The 15,192-nt window shown below is 45.0% G+C and overlaps 1 protein-coding gene across 6 annotated transcripts in view; it reads left to right on the forward strand.

The window, feature by feature from the left end:
* The first annotated feature begins 9,306 nt into the window (after positions 1 to 9,306).
* The window catches only part of Otud4 (OTU deubiquitinase 4), a 67,227-nt gene continuing 61,341 nt past the window's right edge, over positions 9,307 to 15,192 (forward strand). For all 6 annotated transcript variants that reach the window (XM_041663367.1, XM_041663368.1, XM_041663369.1 and 3 more), the window contains exons 1-2: positions 9,307 to 9,604; positions 14,638 to 14,721. In XM_041663367.1, the coding sequence (XP_041519301.1) occupies positions 9,446 to 9,604; positions 14,638 to 14,721 (243 nt within the window). In that variant the 5' untranslated portion in view covers positions 9,307 to 9,445. The remainder of the gene's footprint in view (positions 9,605 to 14,637; positions 14,722 to 15,192) is intronic.

Genomic DNA, 15,192 nt, shown 5'->3' on the forward strand with positions numbered 1-15,192 from the left:
TATTACTGACTCCTTACTATATAGTTAGTCCTCAGATACGTTTGTTTGTTTGTTTAATATTTATTTGTTTATTATGTATACAATATTCTGTCTGTGTGTATGCCTGCAGGCCAGAAGAGGGCACCAGACCTCATTACAGATGGTTGTGAGCCACCATGTGGTTGCCGGAAATTGAACTCAGAATTTTTGGAAGAGCAGGCAATGCTCTTAACCACTGAGCCATCTCTCCAGCCCCTGTTTGTTTGTTTTTTAAGTAGTTCATGGGCAGTAGGAAAGTAAAAATCAGGAGGCTTTGTCTTTTCTGTTTGTTTTCAGATTTTGAGACAGGGTTTCCTTGTGTATCCCTCTCTGGCTGTCCTGGAAGCCATTCTGTAGACCAGATCTGCCTGATGAGGCTTCGTCTTTAAGTCAGAAATTACCAGCTAACTTCTCATAGTCCTATAACCACATGGCTACATTTGTTTCCAAGGTACTTGGGAAATGTAGTCCAGAGCTGAATGCAACCCGCTCAATTTAACTTAGAAATGAGCAGCCTAGAAGGTTATTGAGGATGGATCCGTTTTGTCCTTGGTAACATTCTAATTTGTGAAGTAAAAAACTATAAAATATAAATGAAGAACTATAGCAGGTCTTTCTTTGGACCGCCAGCTCCCGAATAATGGCACAGAGACTTTTTATCATAAAAGCTTGGCCTTACCTTAGGCTTTTTCTCAACTAGCTCTTAAAACTTTATTTTATTTTAATCTACATTCTGCCGCAGGGCTTGTTCTCTCTCCTCAGTACCATAGCTCTGACTTCCTCCGTGTCTGGCTGGTGAATTTCCTTCCTCAGATTCTTCCCCAGAGTTCCTCTCTCTGCCCAGAAGTCCCACCTGTCTTCTCCTGCCTAGCTATTGGCCTTTCAGCTCTTTATCAGACCAATCAGAAGTTGCCTTAGGCAGGGGAGGTAAAACAGACATATCTTCACACAGTGTGATCAAATACCCCACAATACAGAACATTTCAATTCCCAGAACCCACATGGCAGCTCTGTCCGTAACTTCATCCACGCTGGGGAATATTATTTTCAGTTATGTGACTTTGTTTAAGTTGCATTTGTTTAACTCTGTGAAGCTGTGTTACTTTACCAGTCTCAAACAGCTGATTATCCTAATAACGGCAGTAGCAAGCATAGGTGGGGCTGGCAGGCAGGGAGAATAAATAGGAGAACCAAGAAGGAGGAGAGAACAAAAAGCAAGAAAACATCAGGGGCCAGCCACCCAGCTGGCTACACAGTAAGCCACAGAAAAGAAGCAAAGAACGGTGTACAGAAACGAGAAAGATAAAAGCCCAGAGGCAAAAGGTAGTCCGGTTAATTTAGATTAAGAAAAGCTGACTAGAAACAAGCCAAGCTAAGGTCAGGCATTCAAAACTAAGAAGAGCCTTTGTGTGTGGCTTATTTGGGAGCTGGGTGGTGGGCCCCTCAAGAAGCCAAAAGAGTAAAGCATCACACTACACATCCAGTTCTAGGATTTGACGCCCTCACACAAACATACGTGCAGGCAAAACAGCACATAAAAAATAAAATGAAAAAAAAATCCTAAAGTTTTGAAGTGCTTATAAAATTTTATAGTAAAAAACTTGAGGCCGGGCAGTGGTGGCTCACACCTTTAATCCCAGCACTCGGGAGGCAGAGGCAGGCGGATCTCTGGGAGTTCGAGGCCAGCCTGGTCTACAAGAGCTAGTTCCGAGACAGGCACCAAAGCTACGGAGAAACCCTGTCTCGAAAACAAACAAACAAACAAACAAACAAAAAAACTTGAAGCTGGAGAGATGGCTCAGAGGTTAAGTATGTGAACTGCTCTTCCAAAGGTCCTGGGTTTGGCTCCTAGCACCAGTCAAGTGACCACCAACTGTTTGGAATTACAGCTCCAGGGGACCTGATAACCTCTTCTGGCATTCTGTGGAAGACACAAAGCTAACATAGCTTGACAAGACAATTCTTTATGTAAAAAGCAAAACACTGGGCCTTTACAGTGCTCTCTTTGATCTGACCTAGGCATGACTATATCTCATCCCATTGGTAGAATCTTGACTGCACACTCTCATAAGGCTGGTTGATTGTGACTGGCTAATCGATAAAAAGGGGAATGGGAAGGCTCAGGAAACGAGTACTTGTCTGGCTAAACTACCTTTGATAGAAACAACAAAACGTTACTCACTTGTGGGCACTGCACTTAAGTGGATAAACACACACACATGCATAATTAAAAATAAAATCTAAAATCTAAAAGAAAAAGCTATTTAACCATGTCGGTCAACACAATGGTCCCTTTAGTCATGATTGGCTCTCATTCTTTTTTTTATTTATGTATGTATACAGTGTTCTGTCTGTGTGTATGTCTGCAGGCCAGAAAAGGGCACCAGACCTTATTACAGATGGTTGTGAGCCACCATGTGGTTGCCAGGAATTGAACTCAAGACCTTTGGAAGAGCAGGCAATGCTCTTAACCACTGAGCCATCTCTCCAGCCCCTTGGCTCTCATTCTTGAGCTCGGCCCTACACAATGGCCTCACTGCCCATTGTTGGGAGATTTCTTCTCTCTACTCCTTACTCATTCTCCCCTTGAGAGTGCCTCACATTGTCTGTAATGCACTCTGTGTCGATCATTTGGATTAACCTGATGGGGATCATGAGGACTGGGAGCCCAGGGAGGACATAGATCCCAGAAACATAGATGCCCAGGGGAGGACATAGATCCCAGAAACATTAACATTCCAAGGAGATTAAATGTGAACAGGAAAGGACAATCTTTAACATTGTTGATCTGGGCAAAACAGGTCTTCCTTCCTAAAATATATCACAAATGTGTGTGTGTGTGTGTGTGTGTGTGTGTGTGTGTGTGTGCGTGTGTGTGTGTGTATGAACACACACACATGTTCATAGGTGGACAATATTGCAGGACATTTGACGGCACTGTGAAATTTTGAGGCTATATTAATAAAATTAGCCTTGGGTCAGGGGTGGAGCTAGTGCCTAGTTGACAGGGATTAGCCATAGGGAGGACAGAGGAGCCAGGAAAATGGATAGAAAGATGCACAGGAAGGAGTAGGGAGGGACTTAGAGACTCGCTGTCTTTTTGGTTTGGAACAAGTGGAGAGATGCTCCCTTGTTGGGTTTCAGGCCAAAAAGAAAGGTTAGCAGATTGCTTCTTGGTGTTTCTGATCTAGTAGATGTTCACCCCAACATCTGACTCACAAATCATTATTGCTAAACAGAATGATAGATAGTTGTGTTAAAACCTACATTTGACAGCCATGGCCGAGCTGGTGCTAGTGGGACCAGAAATCCTGCCAGACCCTGAGGCACAGATGGGACTTAAAATATCAGTACATTCAGATGTGGTTATTAAACCAACAGAAAAAAAACAACAGAACAGGGTGCATTTGCAGACCAGAGGACAACTTTGGCAAGTTGGTCCTCACCTTGTTGAGGTGGCAGAGGTGGGGTGGGTGGGTGGGTGGGCGGGTGAGTGAGTGAGGTGTTTCTGTAGTTGCTGTGTACTTTAACCTGCGTGGCTTAGCCTCAGAGTGAGTCTCCTGTAAGAGTGCTGGGATTATAACTCTTGTAATCTGGGATTGCAAGTGTATGCAACCTCATCTGGCTTTGTCTGACAGTCAGGTTGTCAGGACTGTGTAGCCTTTAGCCACTGAGCCCAGGTTCAATGCCCACTTTTAAAAGGATTTTTTTTTTTTTGCGTTTGTCTTGTTTTTCAACAGGATCTCTTGTAGCCAAGGCTTGTTATAGCTAACTAAGCATGACATTCAACTCCCAATCTTCCTCACTCCTCCTGATACTTGGATTATAGGTATTATGTGTGTTTCATGCTCAGTGGGATTCAGTTGCTTAAATTTTCAGAATGAAATGTTATGTGGCAATAAAACCAGTTTTCTGTGTATTGGTATTTTACCTTCATGTGTGTCTGTGTGCCTTTTGCATGCCTCATGCCAGCAGAGGCCAGAAGAGGGCATCTGATCCTCTAGAACTGAAGTTACAGATGGTTCTAAGCTACCACCTGGATGCTGGTAATCAAACCCAGGTCCTGAGGAAGAGCAGTATCTCTTCACCCCCTCTGAAGCCAATTTTTAAAGACCTATGAAAAGGCACTTTAACACACACACACACACAGACACACAGACACACACACACACACACACACACACACACACACACAGAAATCAGTTCCTGACTATATTTTTTATTTGTTGATACTGGGGTTTTTTTTTGGTGTATTTGTTTTTTGAGACATGGTTTCTCTGTGTAGCCCTGGCTGTCCTGGAACTCGATCTGTAGACCAGATTGGCCTTGAACTCACAGAGATCTGCCTGTCTCTGCCTCTTGAGTGATGGAATTAAAAGAGTCACCACCACACAGCAACACTGTCGCTTTTTCAAAAAGGTCTCACATAGCCTAGGATGGTCTTGATCTTGTCAAGTAGGTGTGGATGAATCAACCTCCTGAACCTCCTGAACCTCCTGCTTCTCTTTCTGAAGTTCAAGGTTTGCATGCATGTGATGCCATGCCCAGCTACTAGAAATGGCTTTAATACAGTGCTCCCACCTTTACAAAGATTATCCAAATAGAAAACCAGCAAAGAAACTCCAGAGATGGTAGTGGTAAGATCCCGAGTTCAAGGCCAGCCTCAGCTTTATGGACACCCAGATAAAAGAAAACAAATTCAAACTAAGAGGATATAGACAACTTAATTAGGTTCATAACTATCAATGGGCTTAAGCTTAATTAAAAACAAGTGTCCCAACAGCATACACTATTGTGCCATGTACAATCCCAGCACTCAGGAGGCACAGGAAGTTGGATTTCTGTGTGATTTCAAGGCTAGCCTGAGTCTATATGACTCCAGGAATCTGAGGCTACATACTGAGATCATAACTTTTAAATAAAAGTCTCCTGTTGAAGAGAAGCCCAGGACCAGGTAAGAGTGGCTGCTGCATTACCAGAGGGATTATGAGAAGGGAGGAAAAGGAAATATATGTGACTGGAAAGCAGAAGGGGTGGGAGAGAGAAGTGGTTCAGGACAGAGGGTGGTGTGGGGAGCATGACGTGTCGACAGGTCAGGGGAAGCAAGGCATGGACACATGTGAAAATGGCATAATGAAACCCATCTCGCTACGCTAACTTAGATCAAAACTGGGCTGGGTGGCCATTGTGTTGGTCTTGTTTAGGTGAAGATGTTGAGACTTTGTCAGCCCTGTAGAAGACACTACCTTGCAGCGTATGCCCTGGCTCCCAGTCTTTCCCTCCCCTCTTCTGGGATGGACCCTAAGTCTTAGGGGTTGTGTTGTAGATGTATCCGCTGGGGCTGGGCACCGCATGATAACTTATTCTCTGCATTTTGACCAGTTATAAGTTTCTGTGGTAGCGTCCATCTGCTGAATACAAAAGTCTGATAGATAACATCCTGTGCTATTTCTGTTGTTCGGACTTTCAGAGCCCAGCTTGCTCTGCTTCAGGGCTGCTCCTGAGAGGCCGCTGCAGTCAAGCTTTTCTTCAGGGTTGCAGGCACCTGAAAGCATGACTTGAGGGTTTGCTTTCAACCTGGTTTGTGTGTGTAGTGGAGAGTTACCAGGTCTGCACTAAAGGGGGCTCAATCGGGACAGCTTGCACAAGTGGAGGGGAGGGTAAGAGGGAGAGTGGGGGAGGGAGGAGGGTTAAGAGGGAGAGTGGGGGAGGGAGGAGGGTTAAGAGGGAGAATAGGGGAGGGAGAACAAGTCAAGGGTGCAGAATGCAAATCCACTGATCACCTGACCTCGGAAGAGACATTCCTTTTGAACTATTCTTTTAGGCACTTAGACTAACCTTCACATAAGGTGAACGCCATTATAAGAATGTATGAAAATATGGCCTAGAATCCCTGTGGGTTATCTTAAAGGCTATTTAGCATATTAGCTAACCCAATGTTGGGAAAACTCTCCCATACTGGCCTATAATGTATCAACCTCTCATTTAAAAAAAAAAAACTGTTTAAGGAATTCTGGAGCTGGGGGTGTAGTTGGCGGTAGAGTGCATTGCTGAGGACTTGCAAGGCCCTGTGTTGAAATATTGTAGAAAAAGGTCGTCAGACTGTGGAGGTGGAGTAAACCTTTAATCTGAGCACTTGAAAGGTAGAAGGTAGAGGCAGAGGCAGGTCTCTCTGAGTTCGAGGCTAGCCTAATCTACATAGTGAGCTCCAGGTTAACAGTAAATATTAAGACTTCCCCTCCAAAATAAATAAATATCCTTAATTCTACCTATCATAATTAACTCTAAAGTTTGTAAAAAAAACCAACAAATTGAGGTATTGACTATACATGGGGAAAGAAGTTGGGGGGCACAGTCACAGAAGATTAAGTTTCAGTAATTTCATTAGGTTCTCAGAAGCCTTGATCTTTTCAGGTTTTATCTGAAAAAAAAATTGTAAGGCATCTTTACTTTTACTGGTCAGAAGTGGCTCTCTTAGAAATGAACATTTTCAATCAGTACTGGTTTGGTTTCTTGAAGAGTTTTAGAGATTAATGCTAGCTGAAGGCTCTTCGGAAGTGAGTTTCTGCATGTTTTGGCCTATTTTGAAGACACAGGATCCTCTGACGCTGACTCAGCACTGAACTATATTTGGGGAGTTGACGTAGAGAGGGGTCTGTCTTGGATTAGGGCTCAGAATACCTAGGGGATTTCCTGGTGAGGACCAGGGGTCAGACATCATGACAGGTGTTATCTCCTCTAACTTTGGAACTGGAAGCAGCTCGGGGCCATGGCACACTCATCTGACAGGAATGCTAAGAAACTGTCAGGCGACATCCAATGTGAAAACCCAGACATTTGCTGTTCTTCTACCACTTCTCATATATCAGTGTGACAAAAAGGGATTAATGCATTCTGATAAGGGCTTCTGTTTTTAAGCATTTAATAATGAATTTAAATAAACAGAAAACAGACCTAACTGCCAGGCTTTATAGTAGAATAATTAAAATTATTATGTCCATTAATATCTTAATTATTCTATTACTAATGAGTTAAATTACTGTGATGGAAATAAAGATATTTTAGAATGAAAGACATTTTAGTTCCCCTTAAGTATGTCAAAGTAACCCTTGGGCTTTAGAAGGTGGTATTATTTCATTAAAAAATGGAAGCACATTTAAGTAATGAAAATATGAATATGCCTTAAGGTGGAAAATATATGGAAACACTGACACCCCCCCCCCCCCGCCTCGGGGATATAAATTGAGCAAAACTTTTTATTTTAATGATTAAAAAATGCAATGCAATTTTGCACATTTCAATCACTAAGACTGATAAATTTTGAAAAAATATCAAACTATGAGTTTAATATATATATATGTGTGTGTGTGTATATATATATTTCCTACAATACGTATGGAATAAAAAGTTAGTCCCAGAACTTATTGAAGGACTATCAAAATGAAAGTCAAAAGGCATGTCCTTCCTGTTAATGAATTGATGCTATAGCATCTCATTTTAGAAACTGTATTTAAGCATTATAGTTTAGATGTGGGTCTTTAATGTAAGCTACATTTTCCCATCTAAAGTGGAAGCTGTTGGTAGAATGCTTGTTCAGCATGCATCAAGCTCTGAGCTTTATTCCCAGTACCATAAAAACCAGGATGTGGCCGCATAGCATACCAGTAATGCTAGTATTTGGGGACGGTGGGTGGAAGCGAAGACGATCAGGAATTCCTGACCATCTTTGTATGGCTAGTTCAAAGCCAGCCTGGGCTATACGGAGTGTGCCTCAAAAATAATGTCAAACAAACAAAGCAAAACCCTTAAACGTTCTCAGTGCTTTCCCTCTACAAGTGAACATTTTAAATTGGGACAAGGATTTTTTTTTTTCATTTTAGGTCACAATATATTTTCTAAAAATAGCCCAATTATAGGAACACTTAAATATTAATAACTTACATTTTCAGTAACTTGTTGGATTCTTACCATCTGTCCTGTCTTGGCCCCATTCCCAAGACTGACTACACCTTTAAATCCAACGTAATTTACCACTTTTCTTCCTCCAGCGTGATCTCAAGACCGAAGTTTTAAAATTTTAATAGATGCCACATGCTAGTAAAATAAAATATTGGTGTCCCCAAAGGACGTTAAGTACCAGATTCTAAAACCCAACTGGACTGCTCGTTTCCCGTCACGCAACTTTGGAGGGTAGCAATTTGAGTTTGAAGCCTCCTGCTCAGCTCGGATTCCACGCAGCGAGTCACCGAACTTATAGAAGCTAAATTTCTACCAACAGTGACAGCCCTTTGTGTGGCGGTGCGCAGCTGCGGTGACCGGAAAACAGACGTGCCTTAGGCAAAGGCAAATCTGGTCACAGAGCGTGAGCTGTCCCAATTTCTAAAGGGACTCTGCGGTCGGCGCTCGACCGAGGGTCAGCACGTCGGCCTCAGGCTGGGGTCCAAGAGCCTCCGCCCCTTAGCCGGCTCTTCCGCCCAAGGCGTTAAGCCACCTCTAAAGGAAACGCGGGGAGGGAAGGCTGGGTTGGCGGGCAGACAGGTGCGCCACTGTTTGGAATACACAAAGGGCCGGTGGCACCGCCACTGTGTCCCTGGCAACTCCACGCACGCGCCCCTTTCCGCCCGCCCGGCCGCGCTCAGGGCGGGAGACCGGCAGGGAGGGCGGGGCGGCGAGCGCAGGTCGCCCTCGTCGGCCACAGACACCCTCGGGCCTGCTCGTGGACGCGGCCTGGGAAGCGCGAAGTCGGTTCTAGGGATGGCGCCACCGCGGTTGTCGGGATTTGTAGTCCTGGAGCCTGTGGGGCCCCTCCCCTCCGGGAAGGCCGGTCCAGGCGTCCCCGCCCTCTGCACGCCGACTTCCTGCCGCTGCTCAAACTACCACTCCCGTCATCCTCCGCGCTGCGGGCTGAAAGCGAAAACAAATTCTAGGCTGCGAGGTTGCTGCCCTCCGCCAGGCGCCCCTTCCCGCTCCCCGCCCCTCAGGCGCCCTCCCGCGAGGTGGGGAAGCGAGAGGCTGCGGCTTTCTCTCCGGCTTTCCTCGGCTCTCGGCGTGGGACGCGCGCCGGCGGGAGACGCAGGCCTTGCTGAACCTCTGCCGGCCCGGTGGCGCTTGCCGGCGGGGCTCTGCCTCGCCACACACCGGTCGGGACCCGGAAACTTGTGGGGGCGGCGACCCCCGGGCAGCCCGCGGGCGCGTGTCCCTCCGCCGAGGCGGCCGCGTGCGGATGGCCATGTACTAGGCTGGGCTCCCTATGCGCCCGGAGAGCGCGGGCCGCCGCCTCGGGCCGCCGCTTCCTGCCGCCGCTCGCTTCGTCCACGCCGGCGCCAGAGCCCGAGCCTCAGCCCGCTCCAGGCCGGGGCGTCGAGCCGCCAGCGGCGCGGCCATGTGGGGCTAGTCCGCGCCGCTCACCCTGCAGCGGACCGGCAACATGGAGGCAGCCGTCGGCGCGCCCGACGGCGCGGAGCAGGGCGGCGTGGGGCCGCTCGAGGATGCGACGCCCATGGACGCCTATTTGCGCAAACTGGGCTTGTATCGGAAATTGGTCGCCAAGGACGGGTCGTGCTTGTTCCGGGCTGTGGCCGAGCAGGTAAAGGGACGGGGCCCGAGCGGACGGGCTCGGTGCTGGGTGCGACAAGCCACCCGCAGCTGCCTGGCCGCCCACGGCGGGGCCGCGCGTGGCTCGCTGTCGTCACAGCGGCCCATTGTAACGTCGGCACGGGACGGGGTTGAGGACATCTCGGGCGGCCTGCTCGCAGCGTGCGGCCGGGCGCCGGCGACGCGCTCCTTCCGAGTTCACCTGCGCCCAGCTTTTAGCAGCCCCTCGCTCGCAGCGGCTAAGCGCATGTTTACTAGAGGAGCTGCTGCGCCCCGTGTTACCGGTGGACCACATTTTTTCTGCTATTGGACTTTGGAATGTGTCTCCCCGGTGTCACGCAAAGCAGGAGGCCAACTTTGAAGTTTAAGGAAGGCAACCTCTGAATAGGGTCGTCTCAGGGACTGTTTGAGTAGGGCCCACGCTGCGTTATGTGGGAATCAGGGACAGTGTAGTAAAGAGTTCACTCTTGTGCAAGTCTTCTACTAATACTGCGGTATTAACTGGAGACTCTGTCTAGGCTCATCACTCTTCCCCTCTCCCCTTCGTTAATGGTTAAAATTATTCCCCAAAAGGCCCATTTATTAAAGAGAAGTCAGATAGAACTTCTGCGAGTGGGAGGAGTTCCAGGGAAGAATACTCAGGATTTTTTCTGTTGCTTTGAGAGAGTTCTTTTCTCCACGTTATATAACCATATTGTAGGTGTGGGGTCACCAGAACCCATCCTGTCTGTGAGACTAGCTGCTGGATCAGAAGCGTTTCCCAGCGCACGCTGCTGTGTCCTACATTCCACACTTGCTTCCTTTGCCTTACACTGGGGTTTTTAGGATTTACTTTCGTTTTTCTCTTTTTGTCTTTTTTTTTTTTTGTGTTAACTAGCTTTTAAGGTTTCTATTTTAAAATCACCAGGCCATATATTTCTCAAAGATTGGTAAGTATAGAACATTTTAAAACAAGAGAAACCCCTTGCATACTGATCATAGTGGTACAAGCCTTCAATCCCTGCAGAGGCAGACAAATCTGTGCGAGGCCAGCCTGGTCTACAGAGTAAGTTCCGGGACAGCCAGGGCTACACTGAGAAACCCTGTCTCAGGAACACAAAACCAGAGACCCTTGCATTGTATTACAGGTATATTCATTGAAGCATTCTCTGTATTCCCAAACCAACCTACCATTTTCAGTTCATTAAGACATCTCTTATTTTCAGAACATAGGAAGCTCCAATGTGGGTGGGTGTATAAACATCCACCGCAGCCCTTACTCTTAGTAGGTCGGCTACATTTGTGAATTCAGATGGAGAAGATTCTGCTTCCGTGTCTCATTCTTTTTGGACTCCTTAACACCTCTGGAAGCAGAAGAAGCCCAATGAAGTCTGTTTTTATAGTGTTGGCTTTAGCAGGTTCCTGTAGGAAGGAGGTAGAGGCTAATGCTTGAAGTTTGAAGTTGAATTATCCAGGTCCTAGTTAAGTTGAAGCGGGAGGGTGTGTTTCTGTCCGTGATGTATGGCACAGGTCCTTGGGGATAGAGTAGAAGCTTGGGAGAGACTCATTTCTGCATAACTAGCAAGAGCTAGTTGCTATGGACTCATTGATAGAGGTAAGCCCCGTTTTTTGTCATGGGATTAGGTGAGACACAAGGAACTACCCTTTACAAATTTGGGGACTTATCTTGAGTATATTGAGCCTTATGTATGGGGAGGCGCGATTTGGTGGATGTGGACTAGATAATGGTGGGGAAAGAGTACATTGTTAGCCTTTGCTACCTTTTTAGTGTAGAAAGGATTTGTTTTCTGGTAAAAATTACAATTAAAGAGTCAATAAGCTAAAATAGTCTTAAAAGAAGGGGATGATAGTTCTTGGGAGTTGTGGTTCCTCTTCAGATTACCTGATTTAGGCTCTTTCCTTTTTTTTTTTTTTTTTTTTCCCCCACTTGTGGATTTGGGCCTGCAGGAAGCCTGACCTGAATCAGTCCTAGCCATGGAGCTAAAAATAGGGCACTCTTAGAGGACTTGCTAAAACAGTGTCTCAGCCTTTCCCAGTGTTATCACTACCTTGTCTCAAAGCCTCTACCTTTAGCCTGTTTTCATGAAGCAACATAGCAGACCATTAGAATTTTGAGTGTTCAGGGCCTTGAGAAGTAATTGACTATTTGAAGAGTTGTCATTTTAGTCTTGCTTTCTCGTATTGTTTGGCTGAGTAAATTAGTAATAGCCTACACTTATGGTTGTTGATGAGAGTTTTGCATCTGAGCAGCAGGTTCACATTGATGCCGTGTTCTGAAACCTTTGTTAAAAGGAGAAAAAAATAGGTATTCCTGATATTGTTACTGATGAGAAACAAGCTGGAGCAACTTCTGTCTGCCACCTGTTGTAGGTGAATGACTTTAACACAGAAGGCGCTTTGTTGATGGCAGGAAAGCCCTATCAGATGACATTGTGGCTCACTCATATTAATAATACTTGATTCATAACAGTGTCTCATGTAGCTTCTAGGAAAGGTATTACCAAATGTAACTTGTTGAAATGGCAAACAGTTGGTGCTTTTAAAAATATGTGAATGATCCTTGAGATGAAGGAAGCTTAGCCTGTCTGTATAAGGCTACTTTTTAATAACGTCCTAAAACAGTAAGGTTAGGCTAACAGCCAGGTGGTAAATTAAAAAGCTAACCTCAAGGAATACATTTTCAGTCTCTTGGCTTGTTAGAACATAATGGCAATCAGGGGACATTGCATCTCTGGTCCTTGTATAAATGAGCCCTGACTGTTATCCAAGAGAGGTGTAAAAATGTGCAGCTGGGGCCTCTCTTGAATTTTCCTGTTTACCATTAGGGTGACTCAGTTGGAGGTGTGCGTAACCCTTAAAACTGCAAGAGGTCTTGACAGTTTGAGGTGATGTGCTATTTCCTGTGCGTATGGGTGGTGATATGGGATGTGTGAACTTTTGGAGTACTGGGAATACCTTCATTTGAGATACGTATTAATAGAAAGTAATTTTACTTTATTCTCTTTAGTCATGGTAAAAGTATTGGGGATTAGCATATAAGAAATTTAGTTTGTTTTATTTCAGAGCTCAAATTTTGATAAAAAGATAAAATTCCAGTGAATTTTTTTCTTTTGTTGTTGAACTGATTATTTAGGGAAGCAACAGATGAAAGATCATACATTTTGGTTGGTATTTGTGTTTACTTGTTAATTTTTTGTATGTTTGAACATAAAAGTCAAATATTTGTGGGAGTTGCTTCTCTTTTCACCAGGTCCTGGGGCCCAAATTCAGCAAAGCTTTTTTAACAGCTGATCCATCTTGCTAGCCCTAGATAGATTTAGATTTAAGAACAAATCTACAACCTCTTAGGATGACATCATTCAGTTTAGCATGGCTGCCCATTGGGTATTTTTGAATTTCGTAATTTTGATAAACAAAGTTACACATAATAATTCTGAAACCATAGTAGCCCTCCTATGTAACTTAATGTTACAGATGAGAACTTTTTTCCTTGGGGTATTGGGGATTGAACTAGGACTTTGTATGTGCTGGGCTATATACCATTGAGTGATAGATATCCCTGTCAGTCTGTTCATCCGCCCGACTGTCCGTTCGTCCTTCCTTCTTTCCTTCTCTCTCTTTCTCCCAACCCTGTTCTTCTTTTTCTCCCTTGTTGGTTTTTTGAGATAGGGATTCTGTCCATAGCCCTGGCTGTCCTGGAACTCTTCTAGACCAGGTCGACCTTAAACCCAGAGATCAGCCTGCCTCTCCTCCTGAGTGCTGACACTAAAGGAGTGTGCAACCACATCAAGTCTTGTTTTCAATTTTTTAAAAATAAAATTTATTTGTATTTTAGGTGTGTTGGTGCTTTGCTTGCATATATGTCTGAAACAGGAATTATAGACAGTTGTGAGCTGCCATGTGGGTACTGGGAATAGATCCTGGGTCCTCTGGAAGAGTAGCCAGTATTCTTAACCACTGAGCCATCTCTGCAGCCTGCATTTCGGTTCTTTATTCTTCCTCAGTTGCCTACACTAGCAATGTAGTAGACCAGGCAGGGCTTGAACATGGAGACATCCACTGCAGGTAACTTCCTAGTAACTGAATTCTAAATTTGTACCTCTAGGTTTGGCTCTGGTTCTCTTTTATAACGAGCATAGGGTGAGCCCTAGCATTCCCTCGCAGGGGAATTCTTTTCTGCATTGTGAGGAACAAAATTACTGTAGAAGGTTGGCTGGCAGTAGAGGAAAGCCTCTTAGTACAATGTCCTCAAAGGAGTGATTTTTTTTTTTTTTAATGACCTCCCTAGAAATGGTGATAAATTCCCTATAGAATGACATTAGAGACTGGCTGTGGTGGGGCACACCTTTAATCCCAACACTCAGGAGGCAGAGGCAGTGGATCATCTCTGGGTTCAGTGAGTTCCAGGACAGCCAGGGCTACACAAAGAAACCCTGTCTTGAAATGCGTGCCTCCCTCCCCATCCCTCTCCCCCTTGACATTAGGCTTAAAGAGTATTATTTTTATGTTTTAGTCACTGCTCTATTGCTATGAAGAGACATCATGGCAAAGGCAAATCTTAGGAAAGAAAGCATTTAATTGGGGACTTGCTTACAGTTTCAGAGGCTAGTACTTTATCATTATGGTGGGGAGCATGGTGCTGTGCAGGAGGGCACTGGAGCAGTAGCCAGTAGCTGAAACTACATCTACATGGGGGAGCATGCAATGCTGGGCCTGGCATGGGCTTTCGAGACCTCAAAACCTATCTTCATTGACACACTTTCTCCAACAAGGCCGCATCTTCTAATCCTTTCAAACAGTTCTACTCCCTGGTGATCAAGCATTCAAATAAATGAGCCTGAGGGGGCCATTCTCATTTAGACCATCATACTGTGTCATGTCATTGTGCTCAGAGGAGGAGATTAGAATAAAGATTAAAAGGTGTTCACACATCATTTTGAGTGTGATAAAGGTCATTAACCTGTAACTTGAGTTTGTTTTTTTAACAATAAAATGCTTAATAATGTGTTCCTTTTTTTGTTTTAGGTACTGCACTCTCAGTCTCGCCACGTGGAGGTTAGAATGGCTTGTATTCACTACCTTCGAGAGAACAGAGAGAAGTTTGAAGCGGTAATTTTTAAATTCAAATATGATTGTGTCTTGACTTGCATTTGCATTATGACCATTGGAAATGTCCTAGTGGATATTCCACAGTATACACCTTTTTAAGTATTTTTTTCATTGAGAATTTCATAAATATATACATTGTAATTTGCTCATCTATTCCCCGTAGCCTCACCCCAATACATTGCTTTGTCAACCTCATAACCCACCAAGAAGCTCCTTAGCTGGAGTGTGGGGAGGGTCTTGTGAGCTCTTCCCCTATCTGTGATGAAATTTCACTAGTTCTGTGTGTGAGCATCCACAGCTGCCATGAGTTTGAGTGCACAGATCTGTGCTGTGTATGGAAGACAGCAGCACTTCTCTCCATCCTTCAGACCACATTCTGAAGGGTGCTGGCGAGGTTGGTGTAGGTGTCTCATTTAGGGCGAGTCCCTCATAGTCACATACTCAAACTTTTACAAGTTAGGTTTCTGTATT

This window comes from Microtus oregoni, unplaced genomic scaffold (assembly GCF_018167655.1).
Source record: "Microtus oregoni isolate MIOR12 unplaced genomic scaffold, Mior012 000014F_ref0000157, whole genome shotgun sequence".
In the NCBI taxonomy this organism is placed as follows: Eukaryota; Metazoa; Chordata; class Mammalia; order Rodentia; family Cricetidae; genus Microtus; species Microtus oregoni.